General features: G+C 43.5%; 1 protein-coding gene across 3 annotated transcripts; it reads left to right on the forward strand.

Moving 5' to 3' along the window:
* The first annotated feature begins 3,581 nt into the window (after window positions 1-3,581).
* On the forward strand, window positions 3,582-23,357 carry LOC137424949 (protein YIPF1). Of its 3 annotated transcripts, none has more exons than XM_068112873.2 (9): window positions 3,582-3,870; window positions 6,579-6,637; window positions 7,961-8,112; window positions 11,427-11,507; window positions 13,933-14,020; window positions 14,636-14,752; window positions 17,691-17,857; window positions 22,173-22,355; window positions 22,737-23,357. In XM_068112873.2, the coding sequence occupies exons 2-9, from the start codon at window positions 6,607-6,609 to the stop codon at window positions 22,821-22,823; spliced, it is 906 nt and encodes a 301-aa protein (XP_067968974.1). In that variant the 5' UTR covers window positions 3,582-3,870; window positions 6,579-6,606; the 3' UTR covers window positions 22,824-23,357. The 3 variants fall into 3 exon arrangements, with proteins under 3 accessions (XP_067968974.1, XP_067968982.1, XP_078629366.1); XM_068112881.2 differs by having other exon boundaries at window positions 3,812-3,870; window positions 8,021-8,112; XM_078773240.1 differs by lacking the exon at window positions 3,582-3,870 and adding an exon at window positions 6,043-6,281.
* The last annotated feature ends 1,424 nt before the right edge of the window (window positions 23,358-24,781 follow it).

Here is a 24,781-nt window from a genome sequence, read left to right on the forward strand (position 1 = left end):
TTTTTCTCCTGGGGATAACGGTTTTATAACCGGGTTTCACTTCCTCAATGTGCACTGATCTTGTCTTGGGGTTTATCTTGGTCATTTAATCCGCCGTCATGGTCTCCAATTCCACTGCTTCGCCGATGACATCCAGCTTTTCATCTCCACCAAGTCCATCTCCACCGCCACCCACTCTATCTTGACAAACTGCATCACTGAAATAAAATCCTGGCTTCAAATCAACTTCCTCAAACTTAACTATGATAAATCTGAAATAATCATCATTGGCCCAAAAACGCTCACCAAATCCACCCATAACTTTGCCCTCAACATCGACGGTTTCCCAGTATCCACCTCCCCTCACATCCGGAATCTTGGCATCATCTTTGACCAAACCCTCTCCTTCGACAAATACGCTAAACAGATCACAAAGACAGCCTTCTTTCACCTGAAAAACATCGCCCGTCTCCGTCCATCCCTCTCATCCACGGCTGCAGAAACCCTCATCCACGCCTTCATCACCTCCCGTCTTGACTACTGCAACAGCCTCCTCTTTGGTTCGCCCTCAATAATCACCAATAAACTCCAATACATTCAGAACTCCGCTGCCCGTCTACTCACCCATTCCCGGATCCGTGACCACATCACCCCCGTCCTTTACAAGCTTCACTGGCTCCCTATCCCCCAGAGAATTCAGTACAAAATCCTGCTCTTGACCTACAAAGCCCTCCATAACCTGGCCCCATCCTACCTTACTGACCTCCTCTCCAGACACTTCCACCCGCAAGCTCCGCTCTGCTGGTACCAACCTCCTGACCCCCCCCCCCCCCCCCCCATGCGGACCAAATCAGATCCTGGGGGGACAGGGCCTTCTCCATCGCTGCTCCCACCCTCTGGAACTCATGACCTCACACCATCAGAGACTCCTCACTCACCACATTCAAAACATCACTCAAGACCCACCTGTTCAACACTGCATTCAACATTTAACCCACAGCATTTAACCCCTGACTATCTCTTCTCCTTCTCCTTCCTTTTGCTTTGATTAATTTACCGATTGATTTTTGTCTTTTTGCACTTGTTTTTTGTACTCTGTCAAAGCGCCTTTGGGCTTCTTGAAAAGCGCTATATAAAATAAATGTATTATTATTATTATTATTATTTAATCAGATGCATCCAAGTGAAAATGCCAGTGCACAAAAAAAAAAAAACGAAATCCAGGAAAATAGTGAAAAAATGACTGCAACCACCAAAGTCCCAAAAATAGTGAAAAGGAAAACCCAATTTTTTTTGCTATTTTTTTGCATTTAAAAAAATATAGAGCTGAAATACCAAAAATTTAAAATAGCCAGAAAATAGGAGGACAATATATTTTTGTTTGCAGCATATTGACAAGGGATAGCTTGTGAAAGACCTGGTAGACATACCAGAACGTTAGTCTCCCAAATGTTTCAATCGCAAATGTTCTGCCGCTATTCATCACAAAGCAAATGTCGCGTCCGCAGCTAGTTATCAGCAATCTTGGATGGATAAACCGAACCAGCTTTAACTCCTGAGGCGATCTCCAATTTGGTGCTTATGGCACGTGCGGGATGGAAGAACCACCAAGCGTTTAACTTCACGAACACACGGATTTATTCCGAAACCCAACCAAGAACATGACAACGAAAATGTAACAATAATTTATTTATAGCAAAATAAAGGTGCAGAATGAAAATAACGAAAATAAAGCTGAGGTAAAAATGCTAACTTGAGGTACCTCCACACGAATGCAAACACGCAAGCAGGGTAAAGTAATGAAATGAAAATCCCCCTTCGGCACTTAGCTGGCCCCAATATGGATCATGTGGTAAGTTCAGCGGCTGTCGAAGCCCACAGCCACCAGGCGGGAAGCCAAAAAAATGGCGGAAACGCCGCGCGTTGAAAACGCCGGTATCTAGGCTGGTGGCGAGCACGTAGACAGCCCTCGTTCCTTTCTCTTCCGTTTGGGGAAGGACAGCGCAGCCTTCAGCTCTGGTGAGCCCAGCAGTCAAAGCTCCCTCACAATTGCCGCACAAAACGCTCTCCACTAAGGACACAAAAATGGCAAAACTTTGTGCTTGTGCTCTCACTCCCCAGAACAAATCGTGAAGCTTCTTCTTCGGCCACCTATGTCATCCGGCCGTGTCACTCGGGGGCGTGGTCCTGCCGGTCCCGTTCCCCGCCCATTGAACCACTGTGGCCCCGCCTCTCCTGGACGGATCTTTGCCTTATCGTGTCCATGGAGCATGAATACTAGCCGGCTGCCGTTTTGCTTGGCCGGCAGTCGTTTTAAAAGTTAGCGATGGCCACAGAGGGTATCACAAACTGGGGAAGTTAACCTTAACCCCTACTACTAATTAACACGCCATCATCCCTCGTGTGATGCACATTTAAACACAGCCTTAAGCTACATTTCCCCTACTTATTACATCAAAATGCTCCTACACGTCACACGGTCCATACTATTTCCTATTCAATCCTACATTTCCTACAGTATTCTCTTACCTACCTCCATAAACGTAACACATCTTTGTTTCAATCCTCGGATGACTGCACATCTGCACCGTCCAAATAAACACAGACTGCTATATCTAAACACATTACCACTGAAAACTTATCTCCGTTCAAAAACATCCTTCATCCAACAGATGTCAGATGATGTGGTCTTTTGCCACCCTTTGCACTTGACATTGATAAACGTAGCAGACACTGTGAATTATTTCCTTTCTTGTACATTTATATCCTCAGTGTATATTATGCGGTTTGCCACACATCTTCATTACATGATGGATTGTATCTGTTGGTGGAGTGCAGGCATGATGGATTGTATCTGTTGTTGGTGGAGTGCAGCTGTGTAGGCTAGGCATGATGGGCCGAGTGACCTTCCGCGCCTCGTATAACTATTGGGGCGGTGTATATAATGAACCAGACGGTTGGCATATTTTTTTACGAATGGAATTAATCTTGGACTAATAGTTTTAATTTATGGCGACAGTATCAATCGATATTATATTCCTCATATTTTAATGTTGGCCCCTTGCTTTCCGATGTCTTTTTTATTTTCTTGTTTTCACTGCAAACACACCAATTGACATTTTTATTGGGCTGAATATTTTACATTGAATATTCATTATTGAAATTCATTGAATATTTAAATTATTGAAAATAATTCAATATTCATTGAAATTTTACATTGGGCTATAAAAAAAAATACGTACGGAATATATATATATATGTATTTATATATATTTGCACTTCATTTTTGCACTTCATTTTCAATGCCTGCATGAGAATTATACAGACGATATGATGAGCGGTATATTGGCTGTTTCAATCACTGATCAAAACATAACTGGATCACTGGTTTGCTGAAAAAACTGAAGTCATCGGCCGCCATCTTGGTACGCACCACAATATGAAACGCGCTATTAAAAAAAATACTTACAGTTTATTTTAAAACCTGCTCTTGGTACTCGACAAAACATGAAAAGGCTCTCTAAAAAAATAAAAAGTTTAATTCAAAACCTGCTAATCTTTGATTTTTTTTCACGTTTGCTGTGGAACTTTCGCTGGGTAGGGAGTCCAAATATGGCGGCTGAGTGGCCTCATCGGTAAAGGCACCTTCATCGGCGGGAGGTTCCTCCATGTTTGTTATAGAGCTCAGTAGTTTCAATCGGTCTGTTCTTTATTGTCCTTTTTCACCGATAATTTGATTGGACGTTCTTAAAATGGTATTTTCGATAAGTTAATACACATACCTGAATCAAAACAAATAATAGGAAGCTCCCTGTCAATGTTACCAATATGAAGTGAACGGAAGTACAGTCGGCTACCTTTTAAATGAGATCACACAAGACACGTCATATGGTGAGTGCGGGTGCGGGTTTGTGGGATTTGACACACGGACGTCTGTGGACTATTGGTCTCAGTACCTTGGCCTACTCAGACAAGTGTTGCCGGTCGAAGTTCGTTCGGTTGTGTTTGGAGATGTTCCGTTTTCCCTGATAATTGATGGTTCTTCGGAAGATTCCCCATTTCTTCGGTCTCCGATGGGCCGTAGGATGCTGTCGTAATGTAATGACCTGCCCAGGTTTAATACTAATAATTGAGAAGAGAAGCTTGAGGACGTGTTGCTTTGTGCTGTTTCGAATACACACCGCAAAACTACAGGCAAACCGTGACACCAGTAGTACTAGTAGTAGGCAGAGTCGCATTGTAAGCAAAGGAACGTCAACAATGATCACTTCGTATTTTTCCACCTCGTCATTAAAGGGGAACCCAAACGCTCAGACCTCTACGCTAATCTATCCCTCGATACCCCACAAAATATATATGGTGTCTTTTTCCGATTTCCAATTTATAAACATAAAGTGGGTAATTTTGCGATGAAAAGTCAATCTTCTTCTTCCTCCTCTTTTTCTCTTTTTTTTTTTGTATACAAGATCGAGGCTCGTGTAAGAGCTAACTAACATTCATCACAAAAAAAAACAACTGACAAAACATGATAAAGGGAGCGGGAGACAAGATGGGGAGAGGGGGAAGCATGCAAGCACAACATTTGAGAGCAGGGACATCGGGAGATCTGTGGCAGGGAGAGGGCTTGGGGGGAGGAGGCACGGGAAGAGGGGGGTGGGGGGGAAGGGTTGGGAGAGGTATAAAACACATTGACATTGCTAGGACTTCCAGGACAGAAGTCGGAATTTCAAAAATGTGGATCTGGGGTGAATTAACGGGGGTAGAAAAGATCAACGTTTTGGATGGGGGAAGACAAGAGATGGTGGTGAACAGCTGTTTTTAAGACCTGGAGGGAGGAGTGGGATTGAATAGAGTGAGGTAGTTTGTTCCAGAAGTGGGAGAAAAGAGGAATGAAAGAGTGAAGGTGAATAGAGAGTCTTGATTTTGGCAGTTTAACCATAATAGGTTTGCAGGCAGATCTTGTGCGACCTGTATGAATATTTGGGGGACAGAGCACAGACAGAGCTGGGGGAGCAAGGCCGGAGAGGAGTCAGTAGAAGACAGAAAGACCACCAACCTGCCTGCGGTGAGTGAGTGAAAGGCCCTCGGAGTTAGCTTCATCGCGGGAGATTCCTTCATCGCAGCTATATCACTCAATGGTGAAGAATAACTTTAAAAATTATACGAGCTGGATCCGGACCGGATCTTCACCAAAATTGAATCGATTCTTCCTTGTCACGCACACAACCTGTCCAACAAGATTTGTCCAAATCCATCTATAACTTTATGAGATATCCCACTATGTATCGTTTTTGGCCCAATCTCCCAAGGGTGATGAATCGTTTTAAACAATTGAATAATTCTCATATCCGAATCCATATTCAGATCTTCACCAAAATCGAATCGAATCGTCCTTGTCCGACACCCGACGGGTCCACCAACTTTCGTCCAAAAAACATTCACAACTTTTTGAGATATCCTGCTATGTATCGTTTTTGGTCCTATCGCCCCCTGGTGAAGAATCACTTTTAAAATTCTAGTAGCCGAATCCGGATCTTCACCAAAATCTAATCATTTCGTCGGTGTCACATACGTTTCATCTCTGCCAAATTTCGTCCAGATCCGTCTACTACTCTTTGAGATATTTTGTTCACAAACGGACAGACGGGTGAAAAGATAACCTCCATCCACCTTTGGTGGCGGAGGTAATTATATCTCTGAATCCGCTTACCCTATCTATGTGAAATTTTACAAATGACATTTAACCCCCTTGTTGCATATAGTTTCAAAATGATGACATCGTAGGTCACGTGATTTGGCAGCCATCTTGGATAGAAAAACGAACCTTATCCGATCAACACGAAACTTCACAAACACAATCCCGTACCATACATATGCAGAGTGCACGTTTTCATGTCATATGTCACGTGGTTTGGCAGCCATATTAGCTTGAAAGCCAATATTTAAAAAAAATCCCTTCTCCGAAACAGCTTCACCGATCAATGTGAAACCTGTACTGTCTGGTAAAAAAATGTGATACTTGAAAACAACTGAAAGGATTGAAATCAAACTTGTTTATTTTAGGACAGTGATCGAGGGCATTCTACTCATTGTCACGCGCAGGGACTACGCGGAGGCATGTTGGCGACACAGTCGCATTGCTCTAGTTCGTTATTACATCTGAGCAGGTCATTACTATGGCAACTTCAGATTCCATCAGATCAGGAACAACTCCTAATGCTCTGCCCCAAATGTGGTGTCACTATGAAGAAACTGTTTTGATGACACCAGCCCCCACCCAAACTGCATAGCTCACTTGAGAGGTGACCATTGGTGATATGGTAGAGAGCTGACCAGTACTGGCTTACCATAAACCTGTCTCACTGATGGAAATGCTCCATGTTTTAGTTTGTCAATCAATTTAGTTTTTTTTTTCTTCTCTCTCTTTTTTAAGACCCTTGCTTGACTGATGGATGAAATAAAAAAATTAAAAAATTCATTCACTTTTCTGTCTTTCCCATACCACCTGGATATGCATTTTGGAATGAATAGGCAAACACCTGCATTCCAATAATTAGACTTCATATTGTCATTTTCAATGATAAATGTGATTTTTGCAGATTTCCCAGGAAGTGTGCATTTGGAAGCATGGCATCAGCAGATGAATTTGATTTTGAAGGTGAGTTGTTCTGTGTTACTAGATGTCTGCATACTTAATATGTATCCTGACAAATCCATCTGTATAAGGGGCACATGGATGAGGGCATAAAAGCAGATATTGCAGGACATGGCAGTGAAACCTGCACCCACTGGATGGTTAGCAGCTCTCAAAACAGTAAGCATGTCCAGGCTGCCGAAAACATGCAAAGTGTTCTTTTCTTTCGATCACTTTCAAGCCCAGCAAATTAATCCTTTCATTCATGAACAATCCTGATATGTTCCTTGACCATAGCCCTGAACGCTACACACCTGAATGCTACAGCAAAACCAACACACCTGAATGCTACAGCAAAACGTACACACCTGAATGATGTACAGCAAAACCTACACACCTGAATGCTACAGCAAAACCAACACACCTGAATGCTGTACAGCAAAACTTTCACACCTGAATGATGTACAGCAAAACCTACACACCTGAATGCTACAGCAAAACCAACACACCTGAATGCTGTACAGCAAAACTTTCACACCTGAACGCAACAGCAAAATCTTCACACCTGAACGCTACAGCAAAACCTTCACACCTGGAAGCTACAGAAAAACCACCACAGCTAAATGCTACAGCAAAACAAACACACATGAATGCTACAGCCAAACCTACACACCTGAACGCTGTACAGCAAAACCGACACACATGAATGCTATAGCAAAACCGACACACCTGAACGCTACAGCAAAACCTACACACCTGAACGCTGTACAGCAAAAGCTTCACACCTGAACGCTACAACAAAACCTAAAGAGGATGTCTCAAAAAGTTGTGGACAGATTCCAAGGAAATATAGTGCAGTGGTTGTGTGTGTGACATGGCCGAATCGATTCAATTTTGCTGAAGATCTGAATATGGATTTGGATACGAGATTTATTTAATTTTAAGTGATTCTTCACCATTGAGAGATGTGGCCAAACACAATATATAGCATGATGTTTCAAAAAATTGACGATGAGTTATGACAAAGCTAGGTGGATGAGTTGGTTAGGTAACAACAACAAACTCATTTGATTTTGATTCAGGTTCAAATCCAGATCCGGCCTATAAGTGGGATACAAAACGTAAACTGTTCAGCCTTAGAGGTGTGCGCTCTACCAAGCCCCGTTGTTGGTTTTCGCATGTTTAACTTCATTTTACATCCTTATTGAGACTCACAGACGCTCGTGCAATATGTTTGTGAAGTGGAACATGGTGTATTTTGATGAAATCCGTCAGTGAAGCAATGGGTAGGCACCTTTAGTACTGATCAAAACGACAGTAAAACCTACCTTGTGGCTTATTCTCCAGAGTTCAATACTACCACAAGAAAGTTGTCTGGCTCACCCGATTCCCGGACATTATTCGTAGATGAGGGAAAGGAGAGCATACGTGGTCGCATACAAGTAGAAGAGGAAGATACAGAAGAAGAATTGATTTACGATGAAGGCGTCAGAACGGAGGTGAGCCATGATATTGTGAAATTGATTTTGCCTCATTTCCGCCTTGAGAAATGCCCCGCTAGGTGTGATGAGAAAAGCGGCACCGTTGTTGTGATGACAAATTACAAATTCCTGCCATAACTACTGTTGGGAAGAAAATAGCAATTTACCCAGCATAACCCTTGCACCGGAAGTTGCTTCGGCGGCACTGACGCTCTGCGATGAGTATGGTACAGCAGAGCGAGAGAAAGAGGAGCAAAATATACCTATTTTGTTATTTTGCTCCAATGAAGGGGTTTCACCTGTAACGTCACCTCCTCCTTACTTCACACTGCAATTATCATACCTCGTACCTTTCCACTGCAGTTATCATACGTTCCCGTTGATTCGTCTCCACCCAAAGGAGTTGCGAGACTATTGTAACGCCCGTGCCTGTCTGTGTATCTGTGTGTGTCCCCACGTCTTTATATATTTTCTCTTTAATTTATCCTCTTTGCAACCATTTGTTCGAGATCGATGTGAAACATTAAACATGGGAGGGAATTCCCCATTAATAATACTAGGACGTGCCCGTACGTGGGTGCCCGTTCCTTGCCAAAAAAAAAAAAAAAATGTCTTCGCCCATGCATGCATGGGCGTGCCCATGGGCCCATGGGCGTGCCCGTAAGTGCGTGATGTGACCGTACAATGAATGTATCGTCCCGACGCCGCAGCTCGGATGGCGCTGCAGTTAATCGGGCCTGTATCGGCAGAGTTATTATAAACGTGTACTACAATCGATCGTACCTTACAGCGTCTGCTCGCCACGTTCAGCATCAGTACGTCGTCACTATGACTATCCGTAAGTCCGGAAGTGACGTCCTCATTTGAATGTCTGGAAGGTCGCATATCGCAGTTACGATGAATCGCAAATTAGTTTTAATTAGTTTTAAAACATAGTTTAACGCCAACATAGCGCCAACATAGTTTGCCAACGTGAAATAAATGAATACGCTCTCAAATGTGCCGTCCGAGGCAGAGTCTGTTCGCCACGTTCGGCACACGTGATAGCTCGCTGCTCTCTGATTGGTTGAATCGTTTTTTGGACATAGCTCGGTAACTACTTCTCCGATTAATATGAAGCCTTGAAAAGGCACATCCTCAGGTCCCCAGCAATATACCTGGCAAGTTTCAAGTATATCGGACCCGTGGTTGTCGAGAAACAGCGGTCACAGACAAACAAACACACAGACACACACACAGACACACACACAGAGATTACTGGAATTATAGATAGATTTTTTTGATAACTTTGATGTCATAGGGCACATGGTATGGCAGCCTTATTGGATTAAAGGCAAAAAATTGGACATCTTCAAAACCACTCAATGAAAAAAGCTGAAACTTGGGATATGTCATCAACTCCCCATGAGGTATGTAGATGGATGATGATGATGTCATCAGTGAAGTGGTATTCCAGCCATAATTGTTTGACTGTAAATCCTTATCCAAAAAAGCTGAAACTTCATATATCTGATATACGACCTGATGTGAGTGAGTAATTAAATTTATGATGCCATTGGTCATGTGGTCTGGTGTGAAAAATATTGGAGTGAAAAAAAAGAAGTAAAACATCTTCCCCAGAACCTCTTGACAGATCGATGCGAAACTTCACGCATATGATCAACTAGCCAGGGGAATATAGTTTGAAAAACAATTCATATTCATCTTCATCGATGCAATTTATCCTTAATGTGCAGAAATGTGGTCATTAAATATCCTATTAATCAATCAATAAAGCTACAGATAATGGCAAAATATGTGACATAATAGGGTGTATATGGGCCATAATAATAGCGTGTTCAGTTAATGATGTTATTGTCAAGTCCGTGGCCGATGAAAACCAGCCTTGGACGGATAGCCGGTTGGTCTTACGAAAATTGGCGGTCGTTTTTTTGGCGCGCGCGGGAATGAAGGGGCAAGGTGCTTACCTGCACGGAGCTCACGGGGTTTTATCCAAAAACCATGAACAAAGAAACACGACACATCAAATAAAATGCACAATAATGAATTTAATGAAATTGATGCACGGAATGAAAATGAACGGTGAGGTAAATCTATAATCCTAATCGAGGTACCTACACACGCAGACTCAAAAATAGACAGTGGAATGGTAAAATAAAATAAAATGATGTTCTTTTTATATCAGTTGGCACTCAGCTTGCTCAACGGGATCGTTGAATGTGGTGTCAGCAGCACCACGCTGCCCGAAGCCGCTCACGCGGGAAACACACAAGATGTTCCTCTCTGCGTCACCACGAACGTGAGGTGGTTCGTGCGGCCGGTCCTCTTTCACTGTTGTCTCCCCCCGAAACGTGACGCGGCTCCAGCTTCCCCAAAAAACACCACCGGCAAGCAACACCCCTGGCTCCAACGTTGCAAGGGTTCTCTGAGCTCCGAACAGTCCTCCCCAAAAACACACACGAGCCAGCCGCAGCCAAGAGCCAGAGACAAAAGTGTCTGCCCGCCACGAAACCAGCACGAGAGTCCGAGCGATTCTTCCTCTTCCCCTACTCGAACCTTCTGGCACTGACGTCACCCTGACGTCACCCCGACTAATCGCCGAGTTCCACTGATTCCCCCCATGGTCGGGCCTGACCAATGACTAACTTTTGGGCGCGGCCTTTTTCCTTGCTCATTTGGTGGGCGGGGTTAATTGTCTATCGAGAACATTCGGCTCTGCTCGGAAATGTTCATGTTTCTGTCGACAGTTATGTCAGTTGTTGTTGGTTAGAGACGTGGGTTTTTATGGTCGGCTTGTTATAATTGTAAAAACATAGGGAAAATCACAGGAGGCAATCGCATACTGAGAGAACTAGCTTAGACCCTCCCTAATTAACATACCACCACCCCCCATGTGGTGACACGTACACGATCTTAAGCTAACAGTTTCTCTACTTAAATACATCGAGATTGGCTCTCTACTCGCATGCGGTCCTTGCTGCCCTACACAGTTATATCTCCACTATGGTATGTCATCCCCTACGCCCACAAACGTAACAGTATGTTTCTTCAGAATGAGTGCGCGAGGCAAGACTATGCACTCCACCGAGTGCTGTTCTAGTTCCAGTCATCGTACAACCTTTCCGCCAACGGAGAACATCACGAGCCTTTACGAGGAAAACTGGTTCTTCATCCGTAGTTATATAATTCTATGACATTTTTGAGTGATTTGTGGCTACAGTTGTATTATCTATTTTGTCATCGCATCCACCTGTTTTGATGGTGCAAAATATACTCTAACATTTTCTTCCCTTCCAGCCAAATTGACTTTGTTTCTCTTATGAACTTTACAGCTGCTTGCTGGCCAGAAAAAGAGCAGCTCTTTCTGGACTTTCAGCTACTACCAAACCTTCTTCGATGTGGACACATGGCAGGTATATAGCAAAACCTGATAGCAAAATTTGAAAACTTAGAATAGCTTTGCTCTCAGATTTAACTTGCCAGCTGTATAAGGTATCAAAGTAGGCATCACCCATTGGAAATATCATTTAAATTGCAAATATTCGATTTTGAGAAACGTTTTCTTACATACCTGCTCAGTATAAAAATGCCCGTTTGCTTGAAATTATTGCACCACAATGAAGTTTTGTGGGAGGGGGGGGGGGGGGAGGGGGTGGGAAGAGTATAACAAGTACAGATAGGTTCACAATACACCGCACCCATTGTAAATAAATAACATATCCTCCAGCGCATGGCACATAGAGACAGTATTGAGAGGGAGAGATGTACAATAATTGATTGATTCATTGAGTAATTAAATAAATAAATAATGATCGTAAAATAATTAATTTCTTCATCAATTGGAGAATAACATACCTAAACCACCAGCGTTTCATCTGAAGCTGTAACTTTTTGAAAATCAATTAAATAATTAATTAATCGAAAATTAAATAATTAATTGATATTGCCCAGATGATATTAGCTTCTTTTAAAGGACATATACAAATCAGACCCCAAATGATATAAAAAAATAGATATTGCCCAGATGAGAAAGAAAATAAATAAGTACTTAATTAATCTATATATATAAAACACAGTTTGTGTGTGTGTAATGTTACCGATAGACTCCTAAACGGAGAGGCTCACGTACTTGATATTTGGCACAGACATGGCCATTGAGCCTGGGAAGGACATGGCCTACCTAAAAATATTTGACGAGATCCATATTTTTTATTCATATTTACCTCAGCGCATTTCAGCAAGGAATATTATACACGGAATCTGACCTGGTGGCAGAGCAGCGCGCTGATTCGCTCAGAGCGATCACGTGATGTTCCATCCCCGCCGCCAGACCATTGAACATAAAACACAGTTTGTGTGTGTGTAATGTTGTAATGTGTGTAATGTACAGGTCTCCCTTCCCCCGCCCGGCAACGCCGGTACTGGAGGGCGTCACAGGATCGGTGAGTCTCCAAAATCCGCTTCGTGCTGTTGCGAAGATGCAGGACGAAGTCGCGATTGTTGTGCTGCTCTCCGACCATGAGAACTGCAACGTCATTGTTGACTGGCCCTCCCCTTCCCTCCCCCTTCCCCCTCCCCCCTCCGTCCTCCCCTCCCCCCTGCCCCCTCCCCTTCTCCCCTCACCCTCCCCCTCCGCCTCCCTTTTCCCCCTCCCCCTCCCTTTTCCCCTCCCTTTTCCCCCTCCCACTTCCCCTCCCCCCTACCCCTTCCCTTTCCCAGCTCAAAGGATGATTGAGATATCGCCAGGACAAACAAACAAACAAGAAAGAAAGAAAGAAACCAGAGTGAAAACTGAGTACTCCCTTTCAGTGCGCATCATCGCTGGGCGCTAAAGGGGACCGGCGATGACGTCATGCAGCACCTGGAGATGGAATAGGAAAGGAGCGGTGCACAAAAACAAGAGTATGGTGTGGGAAAATGGAGTATGTAACGGTTTTCTTGAAAGAAGGTGAAGGGAGATAAAAGGAGACACAGAAGATGAAGATTACAAATAACACGACAAATGCAGGGGAGCAAAAAGTCTTCGTTAAAAATTGCATAAATTGTCTTTTAAAAAATTTTTTATAGCCCAGCTTACACAAATAATATCATGAAAATAGTCTACATATAATTAACTGGAATGCATTTCATACAGAACTTTATTTTCTGGTGTATAACTTGTACGCTGTCCGGCCCACAGTTACTCGCCGAGTGAGGACTTGTAAGCGATTTCTTATGATTCTTCGTATTGCTATTGCATTAACATGTCTGGTATGTATTTTTTTGAAGTTGCACATTGGTTTATCGACTATAAACTGCCCAATTGGTGTTTCACAGGAAGTGTATTGCGTGACACAGTGCACCGTCTCTTGGATGGACATTGAATTGGGCCTCCTGTCTGCTAGCATTAGCTGGTGGACGTTAAAGATCCAGTGATGTCTTTCATGAAGAGTAAATGAGTGACACTTAACAGATCGATTCCAATACTTTTCCCTTGTTTACCATTGGGAAGGCAAAGGCAAACCACCCCAGTGTAATCCTTGCCAGGAGACTGCTTTGGCAACACTGAACCTGGTTTTAGGCAAAGCGCCACACATAGCTGGTTTTGTCAGAGTTAGTTGTTAAATATTGTTTTGACAGGAAGATCACTTATCCAGACAAGCTCTGGTAAATTAGTTTTTGGTTGTGTATAAAGATGTCACGGCTCATGTATGAGCAGAACAGCAAAGTGTTAAGTATCGAAAGACGAACGGGCGCAACTAGTGTGTTTCTAACTTCCCAAAAGTATACCTGTCAAAATGTGTTGTTCATTGGTAAACCATTTCCAATATATTTATTGTTCCACTTTGTCTTCATCAGGTCCTAAATCGCATCAAGGGGTCAATGATTCCTCTGCCGAAGCGCAACTTTGTGCGGCATTACATCCGCAATAAACCCGATCTCTACGGTCAGTCCTAAAATCCTCGGCAGTCTTCGTTCGGGGTTTTTGTCATGGTGCATTTGCGCTTCTATTGCAAATGTTTGTTCACTCAGTTGGTTCATCAAATTCCATTTGATCAAGCAAAACACGGAATGCGCCTCTGCTTTTTAAAGTATAAATTTCAGAGATGGGCACAGCCATTTGGCACAATGTTCCAACACGATGCAACTTCCTGTATTCTATCATTCCCTTTACCTCCACGGACATATCTGTTTTCCTTTTAAACGCCTTGACTTCTGATGTGTCTCTTAATTTTCCTGCAGACAATTCCACTTATAAACAGCTTAACGAAACACTCCTCCCCAATTACCTTCCCTTTCACTTATTGGTAGATGCAGGATTGGTCAGGAGTTGGTGTTGTAATCACTGTTTAATTGCTTGGTTCTTACTGTATAGTGGGCAGGATCACACTGAAGTGAAACTGCGATTCTGATCCCTAGAAACTGCTATAATGGACTCGTTTAACAAAGTGAAACTTCTACGAGGTATTAGCGGTTGCTTAAAAAGCACTCACCCATCTATTTGGTCGTATGGGTACGATATGCTCAGATATGTGTGCTGGCGTGCGTGTTTTTAAAACAGGGCCCTTCTGGATTTGTGCTACATTGGTTTTTGCCATCAGTATCAGTGGAAACCTTTCCAATTTTTTGGTGCATCGGGGAGAAAGTGGATTTCGTTATACACCGGAGTTTCAGAAAGGTGAGCAGAGTGTCCATTTTTAGTTTCTTCCTCATCTGATTCTGCTTACTTGTGCAAACACTTCCTACAATACAACCTGTGCTGTGAAACCATTCACTTACGGTCACCTAGATTGTGTAGCCCTATTAATGCCATGATGATATTGCCATGCTTCATGCCTCTCGGTCATTAAAGGGAAACAAATTTCAAAAGGTGAGGTTCACTACATCTTTTTTTTTTTTTTTTTTTTTTTTTTTTTTGTATACAAGATCGAGGCTCGTGAAAGAGCGAACATTAATCACACAGAAAGACAAACCGACACATAAAACATATAACATCGGGAGCGGTAGACAAGATGGGGAGAGAGGGGGAAGGACACAAACACAACATTTGAGAGCAGGGACCGAGAGACATGGAGACATCGAGAGATCTGAGAGAGGGCGAGGGCTTTGGGGGGGGGGGGGCATGGGAAGGGGGCGGTGGGAGAGGTATAAAACATATGGACACTGCCAGGACTTCCAGGAAAGAAGTTGGAATTTCAAACAAGGTGGATCTGGGGTGAATTAGCGGGGGTAGAAAAGATCAAGGTTTTGGATGGGGGAAGATAAGAGATGGTGGTGAACAGCTGTTTTAAAGACCTGGAGGGAGGAGTGGGATTGAAGGGAGTGAGGGAGTTTGTTCCAGAGGCGGGAGAAAAGAGGAATGAAAGAGTGAAGGTGAGCAGAGAGCCGAGATTTCGGCAGTTTAACCATCAGAGGGTTGCTGGCAGATCTTGTGCGACCTGTAGGAATATTTGGGGGACAGAGCACAGAGAGAGCTGGGGGTGCAAGGCCGGAGAGGAGTCGGTAGAAGACAGAAAGACCACCTACCTGCCTGCGGTGAGTGAGTGAAAGGCCCTCAGAGATAGCTTCATCGCGGGAGATTCCAATAATTCTGAAAGCTTTGGTTTCAACAGCGTGAAGCCGAGCTAGGTGTGAGGCAGGAGCACCGGCCCATAGGGGAGAACAGTATTCCATTGAGCTGCGGATGAAAGCCTTGTATGTGGTGAGGAGCTCAGGTGTGCCGAGGAAGGACTTCGCACGACGGAGGATGCCCAGTCGGCGACTGGCTTTGGAGGCCAGCTTGGAAATGTGGTTTTCCCAAGAAAGATCATGGCAGATAGTGAGACCCAAAAGCTTGAGCGACAGAACTTCTTGGAGAGGATTGTTGAGAAAGTAGATGGGAGGGTTGTCCAGTCGATCTTTTCGGAGAGACATAGTAAGAGTGTGAGATTTGTCAGGATTGAAAGACATGTTCCACTTGTTTGACCAGTCTGTGATTTTGTCCAAGTCTTCAGAGAGTGAGGAGGCTGCAGACTGCCGATCTGAGGGAAGAGGAATGGAGCGGCAGAGAGTGGAGTCATCAGCAAAGAGATAGAGAGGATTTTCAAGAGAGTCAGAGAGATCATTGATGAAGACCAGAAAAAGCACAGGGCCCAGAACACTGCCTTGGGGAACTCCAGTCTGAACAGGAAGAGGAGATGAGAGAAACCCATTCAGGGCCACACATTGACGACGACTAGAGAGGAAGTCCGCCAGCCATGCGTGGAAATTTCCATGGATACCAAAGGAGGAGAGTTTGGTGAGCAGAGCGGGGTGCCAGACCGTATCGAAGGCACGTGATATGTCGAGGGAGACAGCTCTAATTTCCTGTTTGGCATTGAGGACCTCCATCCATTGTTGAGACAGCAGAAGCAGCATGTCCAGAGTAGAGTGACCTGGTCTGAAACCAAATTGATGATCAGAGATCAAGCCATTGGAGAAGAGGAAAGATTTCATATCCGAAGCAATGATGGATTCCATGACTTTGCTATCAGATTCCATCTGATAATTATTATAACATTTTCACTTTGCAGCCTTGGAATAATAATGCATCATAAAGCAGCAAATGCAACAAAGTGAATTTCCTTGGACAGTCATTTATTTGGAATTGGCTGTCTTGCTATTTAGGCTCAATGATTGGCCGTGAAATGTCACGTGTTGTTGGAAGTCCCATCCAGAGTAGACGACTCAGAAGCAATCGCACCAAGATCCCAGGGGAATGAAAACAGAATGCTTTGTCAGAAACTTACAGAAACAGCAAGATTGAGAATTTGGCATCACAGAGCCTTGCTGAGGTATATAGGTTACAGTAGATCTGAGAACCGGTGTGGTCTCCCTTGCAAACCGACGTGGTCCCATTATAATAGCATCTTCTGTTCCTTCTGAAATTTGCAGGCATATGTTGATTATGTTAGATCTGAGAATGAATGATCTATATGAAAGTAGATCTGTCTGCCCACTCAGGCACTGATACACAGAGATTACGAGAGCCTCGCCCATCCCTTTGGGAATGGTTGAGCCCAATTCGGATATTCTCTGAGGATTAAGTAACTATATTGCAGGACAGGCTTCCTTCTGCACCATATGCATTGATGTACTGTATTTATTTTTGAAAAGCAAAAATCGAGCTTCCATCTTTATTTTCATTTGTAAAGGTAAGAAAAGGGGGGAGAGGTCATCGAAGGTTATTGGGAAAGCTTGGACCTGCTTTCTTGTGTTTTATCTTGTTTTAGGTTTATCCGATGTTGTCTAACATGCTTGTGCTTTCATGCCATGTATATAAGACTATGACGACGTGATACCTTGATCTTGGTGCTTATCATCTAGGTTCTAGGCCAATGGTGGACAACCAAAGCTAATCAGAAGATTGTAGGTCCAGCCCCCAAACAACTCCTAGGGCCACAAGTCCACCTTTACCACAATTAGAAGCAAAAATGATACATTGTTTTACTTGCAGAAAAGCGTTACCATAAGATACAAGTTTTAAAAAATTAAATTAATGTTTCTTTTGCACCAAGTTGCGTAATGGTAATGCCCAGTTTTTGGGGTTTTCACTTAATTGAATTGAAGAGCTCCCATTACGCGTTTTCTCTTTTCAGTATCCATCGCTGCCACGGCGGTGTATGCATATGCGTGGCTGGTTCCTCTGGTACTGTGGGGCTGCTTGGTGTGGTGGCATGGCCATGCAGGAGCTCCTGCACCATATTCTTTCCTAGAACTCGTCTGCACATATGGCTACTGCCTTTCGTCCTTCATACCTGCCGCGGTGAGGTTGTGAGCTTACCCATTTCTTCATTTGCATCTTCTGTCACCTTGTTCTTTTGCATCGCAATAGTACCTGAAACATTGACTCAATAGTCTCACCCAAAAGGGATTCGAGACTATTACAATTCCCCTGTCTGTGTGTCTGTCTGTGTACGTGTCTGTCTGTCTGTCTGTCTGTCTGTGTGTGTCTGCGTCCATATATTATTTACTTTAAAAATGTTTTTCTCTGCAACTGCTTGTCACCAATGCGAAACCTTAAACTTAGGTGGGAATCCTCCACGGAGATTATTGTATTTCTAACTGTGACGTCATAGGTCACATGGTATGGCAACCATATTGGATTACAGGAAAAAAATTGGACATAATTTTCTCTGAAGCCGCTCAATGAAAAAAATTGAAACTTGGCATATGTCATCAACTTCCTATGGTGTATATAGGGTAATAATGATGATGTCATTGATGATGTGATATTCCACCCATAATTGGTTGAATTGAAAGCCTTATACGAAATTTGAAACTTCATACAGGGTAACTTCATACAGGGTAACTACTGCTTCAAAAAGGGGACCAAAAAAAAAAAAACAACAACAACCACGGTCCCCGAAAAGGCCAACCCCCGCCTTGCGGGGAAAAATGGCCTCTAAACAGTGGTTATGCAGGGTGTGCCAAAAGTAGGTATACAGTTGCTTGTTTAATCTTATTTTTTAACACATGGAAAGTTAATGCCTTAGAGTTAAAGAATTTTTTTTTTTTTTTTAACCATCTATATTGCTTTAAAAAAAAAAAAAATTGCCTGGTGTTGGCTTAGCGGTTAGGGTGCCGGCTTGGGATCCTAGGATCCTGGGTTCGAATCCCGGTCGATCGCTGAATTAACGCCAGGGGGGTTGACTCAGCCTGTCATCCTTCCGAGGTCGGCAAATTGAGTACCAGCTTGCTGGGATGAATGATCACGGTGTGTACCCCAGTTTAGAATAGGTACACTGTACGTGTGTATCCCTGCGCATCGTAAGAGGCGACCAAGGGTTGGCGTCAGGAAGGGCATCCGGCCATAAAAACATTGCCTCAAACAGGGAACCATGATTGTCATGGGGTCCGCAAGGCTAACCCCCGCTCTAGCAGGGAAAATGGCCTTAAAACGACCATTCATTCATTCATTCAGTTAAATAAAAATAAAATAAATAAAAATAGATTAATTAACTGTATACCTACTTTTGGCGCACCCTGTATATCTGATCTATCACCTGATGTGAGGGACGAATTTAATTTATGACATTCATAACCCATGACAAGATACTGTGTGACATAATAGGGTGCGTGGATGATACGGGTATATAGACCATAATAGTAGTGGGCCATAATAGAAGCGTGTTCAGCTAACAATGGTATTTTTGTTCAGAATGAAGACGTGAGGCGAGACTATGCGTTCTCCTAGTGCTGTTCGAGTTTAGCATGTTTTTAAATCTTGTATACCTCCCCTTGTGTTGTTTTACACTCCTTATTGTTGCTGTTTCATTTTTTGCTTTATTTTGACAAGTCAGTGGCATTATTATTTGCAGTCCTTCAGGCCATGCGATTAGTCATTGGCTTGGGAAAGGCCTCAACAATCATGTACACTTTGATTACCAAAGATACTGATTTGCAGCTTTATGTAGGAAACTAAAGGTGATACGAGCTGGATTTTGTTTTGGGATGAAAGGTTGGGGGAGAGGCACAGAGGAATTGAAATGAGCACATTCTTCATATTTTACAGAATATTGTTTGTTTGTTCCTTATACATTTCAAAACCTCTGGGCCAATTTCCCTGAAATTTGCGGTATCACATTATTTTCACACACAGATCAACATCACAATAAATACTTTCATTGATCAAATTGTGTAAAAACATTAAATGACATCACTCTCAGCGAAGGTGAGCATCGTATGTCGCATGACGTGTGCCCGCCCCTCATCTCACATTGGCTCAGGCTGTGGCTATCTAGGCCGGGAGAGGGGAAGAGCTCGGCCGCTCTAGACCTTTATCTCTCTGCCGGCTTCATCTTTCTGATGCTTTCCGAGCGTCTCAATAACCCAATCTTGATCGGATCCAACTCATTGATTGACAGAATCAAGAGCCTTGAAAATTTTGGTAAATTTGTTGATTTTGTTGTGAATGCCGTATTTGTTTTTATTTTCACCCATTATGTATTATCCCTCTATTGTATTAAAGAGTGAAGGCATCTGCAAAGAGGAATTGAGAGAGAGGGTAGGGAGGGTTGGGGTGGGTTAAACCAAATAAATAAGTCATTGACGTATCCAAGAAACGGGGCTTGATCTGAGATCTTGTGCCATAAAGAAAGGTCACATTTATCATGCCGTAACTCACAGCATTTGTTAATGCAGCTTTTTTTCTTTCTTTTTTTTTGCAACAGATTCTTTCCCCTCTCTGTAATTGTGCAATACATTTGTAGAACTGTGTTGTTCACAACCGAGCTTGGTTATTTATTTATTTTGACCCATTTCAACAAGACACCAAGCACATAGGATTGCATCCTACTAGCTTTCTGAAGTCAACAAAGTCGATGGGCATAATGGCCTTTAAAAAGTGTCCCCCACCTTCCAGATACTCTGTTGCCACAATGATTGACCATTTCCAGCACTTTTGTCCACCCCGAGATCCCAAAAATAGTTTGTTTTTGAACAAACAAAGCTTGCGTTTGTTTTTGTTATTTATTTGTATAGATAATGTCGGCTCAGGGAAGGGTGAGAAAAGTGAGGCCAACATGGAAGATCTTTTCTGCAGCAGGATCTATTCACTGAGCCTAATATTTTTGATTGAGTGGACAGTTGATATTGAACGCTGTTTCAATAGAAGACGATATGGGGAGGAGCCATCGTTAAGTGATGGGAGTAACTAATATCGGCCTCTCCCCCTCCCTCCCCCCTCAACCCCCCCTATCCCCCGCCACCGCAATCTTTTAATATTGTTATGGGAATGACTTCTAGTAGCTAACTTTGTATAGTGGAAGGGTAGTTATCTCCCTTTTTGCATGAATTAGAGTAAGCATGAGGTAATTTAATTGTGATATCGAAAATGCATGGCTATTCATATAGCCAGCTCTGTCAACCCTCCCCTTGTGTTTGTGTCGAAAAGTGCTTCTTTCTTGACCCTTTTAACCCTTTGTAATCTGTTTAACATTCCTTTTTGGGAATTGGCGGCCTTGCGCGCTGCGAAAGGTGCCACTTTAGGCGCGAATCGGCTGCCGGGAGCTCCGGGGGTGAGCGGGGAAGCACAAAGGCAGGACCTCGGCATTAGTTACGCTTGAGCCGCCAATGAGCTCAGAGCGGGTGGAGTCGAGCAACGTCACGGGGAGGGTGAAGGCCCGAGGTTAAAAAGGTGGCGCAAGAGGAAGTCGCGTGAGATGTGTGTTGGCAACTGCATGAGGTCTTTGCCTGTGTCTTCCTGATTGAGCTGATAAATCACATCCAGGATTTGTCTTTCCTCACCAGCCAGTCCACGCTGTGTCGTGCGGTTGCATTAACTCAAGACTGTTTCGCTGCTCCCCGTTGAGGTGCAGATACTGTATTCCTGTGTCCTCTCATGGAATAAATGAGGCCTTAAGACTTAGGTAATTAAGGATCTTTTATTTGTACATTGTTTCAGGGTTGAGTAGTGGTTTTTTAAAATGTTTATTGTTTGCTTCTCCTCACTTACATTGTAATCCCCACCACATTTTGAAATACACACTATCATTAAACCACTTGGTCTCTGAGTGATTTTAATTGTGGTGATCACATAAGTCAGTTAAAGGACAAGTTGGACTCGTGGTCCGTAGCGCCGTATAAATTGTGCCTGCATCTGGTGACATCCGCTCAGGTCACTAGTGGGGGGGGGGGGGGGGGGGGAGATGTGAGGCACTGCATTAGCACACATGCCCGGTCGGCTTCGACACTCGTCCGTATCAGGTAACGTGGCAAAATAGGCCTGAGACCCTGCTGGGGAAGTGAAGCGGCTGGCTGGCGTGACTGCTTTGATGCGGTTCATCGGATTTGTACTTGGGAACTGCACGGCCCGACGGCTACAAACAACAATATTACTGATATTTATTGCATTTATATGCTCGGCATCACCTCTTAATGCATTTAACTTCTATATGCGGTGTCTTCTTTTCTGGTGATCTCGAATACATGTGATAGTCTTAAAATGTAATACTGCATGCCTTTTGAGTTTTCACTGTGTATTATATTTTATTTTATTTTTTTCCATTCATTTCATTACTTATATTCATCCAGAACCCATTGTTTCTTTTTGCCCTTTTTCTGATGCTGTTTGTTTGCAGCTACTGTGGCTCATACCAATAGAGCCCATGCGCTGGGTATTGTTGGTACTTGCCTGCCTGCTATCAGGGGGTGTGCTTGCTGTGGCCCTGTGGCCTGTGTTGCGGCGTTACGGCCAGCACCATGCCGCTGTCGCCCTCGTTTTCCTGTTGCTGCTTCACATCGGCCTCGGCCTTGGCTGCAAGGTCAGCCGCCCGAGTTAACTATGGTTTGTTTATATTAAAGTTTGAACAATAAACCAGCCTCTGTGGCGTCCGTGGTTAGAGCGTCCGCTCTGCTTCTGGGAGGGCGGCGGTTCAAACCCTGGTCGAGTCATACCAAAAACTTCAAAAATGATACGTGCTGCTTCCTCGCTTCACGTTCAACATTAACAAAGGATAGAAAATAGATAAACAACCACAAGTTGGAAACAGTACTGCAGGCTTCGATGGGCAATGGGCATAATGGCCTCCTCCTGTGTCAACGTTTCTTGTGAAAATGCCAAATGCTTGCTGAAGGTGATTATACGGTGAATTGCCTGGCAGACATTATTTGGTTTCTTCCCCCACTCTTTACTGCCTTTACAGTTGTATTTCTTTGACGCTCCACAAGCCGTTCCTGAAACGTCACAAACCACTCATGCAAACAATGCCACGGTGCAGCAAAGCCAGTAGCGACCGTTTCAATGGTGATATTCGGGCCGGTCTTCACAAGGTGGTTGACTGTCGACTTTGGACCTGCGGCCCATGACTACTCTCCCATTTGTGTTTGAGTGTAAATGTGGGATGTTAATTTTTTTGGGAGCTTTTCAAATTGAGGTGTATTGTATTGTACAAAAATGCATATTCTCGATGAAGGTATATCACTACTGGCAAACGATCTCTTTCGTCGTCGTTTTGAATGAAAATGCAACAGTTGTCAAAGGATCTCAATTTGTACCTCGAGAGAGTTGCATTCACAAGGAGATGAGCATTTATTCAGCTGTGTTGCACCCTAATTTTATCAATAATACTCCATTTATTCTGACCGCTCCGCTTTGTTTGAACCATATACACACCAGTCTCACAAACACCCACATCCTACACCCCTTCCATTAATCTGATCATGTTGGATCTGATCTCGAAAGAAAATGACGAGCATATGGAAGCCATCATTCATTTATCTGTGTGCCAAGTTTGAACAAGACCGGTAAATGCATGTCCGAGAAATGGTTGTGGACGTGTTCAACTATAGAAGTTGTTATTGATTGATATGTTGGCTATAAAAGGTTATATATACTTAGATTAAGCACATTATAATAACTAGAAACGGTACCCGCCCTATGGGCGGGGCTTCAATTGGGAGGCCCACATGAAAAGGCAAAATATCAGAAATTGAAGGCTTTTTTTATATTTTAAACGATTTATATAAACATCCGTTAAATCGTATCACACGCAAATCATCAAAATCGAAACAGTATTTGTAGAATTTCAATAAAAGCCGCATCACTGTTCATATCGGTAAATATTATTCCATCATGTTTGGAAAAACTGGAAAAATTGGGAAATTGGAAAAACAATATAGCCTATTTTACTCCAGGGGGTCCCAGGATTACCCACCCAAAATTTCGTTGCAATCGGTTCAGCCGTTTTTGCGGTACCTGGGAACAGACGGCCAGACAGGCATTTGGTGAATTATAGTAAGATGTTATTTATATTTAAGATGGTCTGACTGGATGGCTCAGATATAGCAGACTCACTCACCTCTGAACTGCCAAGTTTGGGTTTGATTACCGACAGGACTATAAATTGTCATCCTGGTGTTTCACATGCAGGTAATTGCATAAATGAGTGCGTTGGCTGTTGCATGGGACGTGAAGCCGAGGTATAAACTCTTATCCTCCTACAAGGCCTTCGTCCATAGCTTGATGGAGTACCGCTCTCCCCTCCAGGCTGGTGCCTTTGCCTCACACCTTGTTCACCTTGATTCCGTTGAAGCCTTGGCTTTCAAGATCATTGGAATCTTTAGCCTTGAAGCTAAATCTATGGGCCTATCACTTTCCCATCGTAGACAGATCAGTGGTCTCTCTGTCTTCTACCACCTCCTTTCTGGTCTTGCACCCACTGCTCTTTCCGTGCGTTGTTCTCACCAGGTTTCTGCATGGTGCACGCGGTCCACCATCAACCCTCTTCTGGTTAAACTACCTAAATCCAGGATCACTGCTCACCTCTATTCCTTTGTTCCTCTTTTTTTTCTCAACTGTGTAACCAACCTTCACATTCTCTGCAGTCGCATTCTTCCTTCCAGGTGTTCAAGACATTTGTTCACCACCATCTCAGATCACCCTTCTCCCCCCATCCAAAACTAAGATTTTTTTTTTTACCCCCATTAATCCACTGCTCCCAGGCCCACCTCCTGCTCCCAAAAGATTCCACGATGCCTTGCAAAAGAGTAGGCTATTGCTGAATCCCAATTCCTGCTCCACTGCTGCAAAAGGAATGACAAACCATCCAGTGCACTTGCCATAAGTCTGTTTCGGCAATAGCAGCAAATCTTGGGAAGGATGGGGACTTGTAGATTAATCTAATGAGGTGAGAATAAGGTATAGACATGAGAATCAAACGCCTTAAAACACCATGGAGAGGAAAGGTGT

This window comes from Myxine glutinosa, chromosome 1 (assembly GCF_964187855.1).
Source record: "Myxine glutinosa chromosome 1, kmMyxGlut1.1, whole genome shotgun sequence".
NCBI classification, from domain to species: Eukaryota; Metazoa; Chordata; class Myxini; order Myxiniformes; family Myxinidae; genus Myxine; species Myxine glutinosa.

Excerpts from the sequence above, each read along its gene's own strand:
- LOC137424949 (XM_068112873.2), top strand. The coding sequence starts at position 6,607 with ATGGCATCAGCAGATGAATTTGATTTTGAAG. Across the intron at positions 6,638-7,960 it reads AGATGAATTTGATTTTGAAG|AGTTCAATACTACCACAAGA; the intron begins GTGAGTTGTTCT and ends CTTATTCTCCAG. Across the intron at positions 11,508-13,932 it reads TCGATGTGGACACATGGCAG|GTCCTAAATCGCATCAAGGG; the intron begins GTATATAGCAAA and ends TGTCTTCATCAG.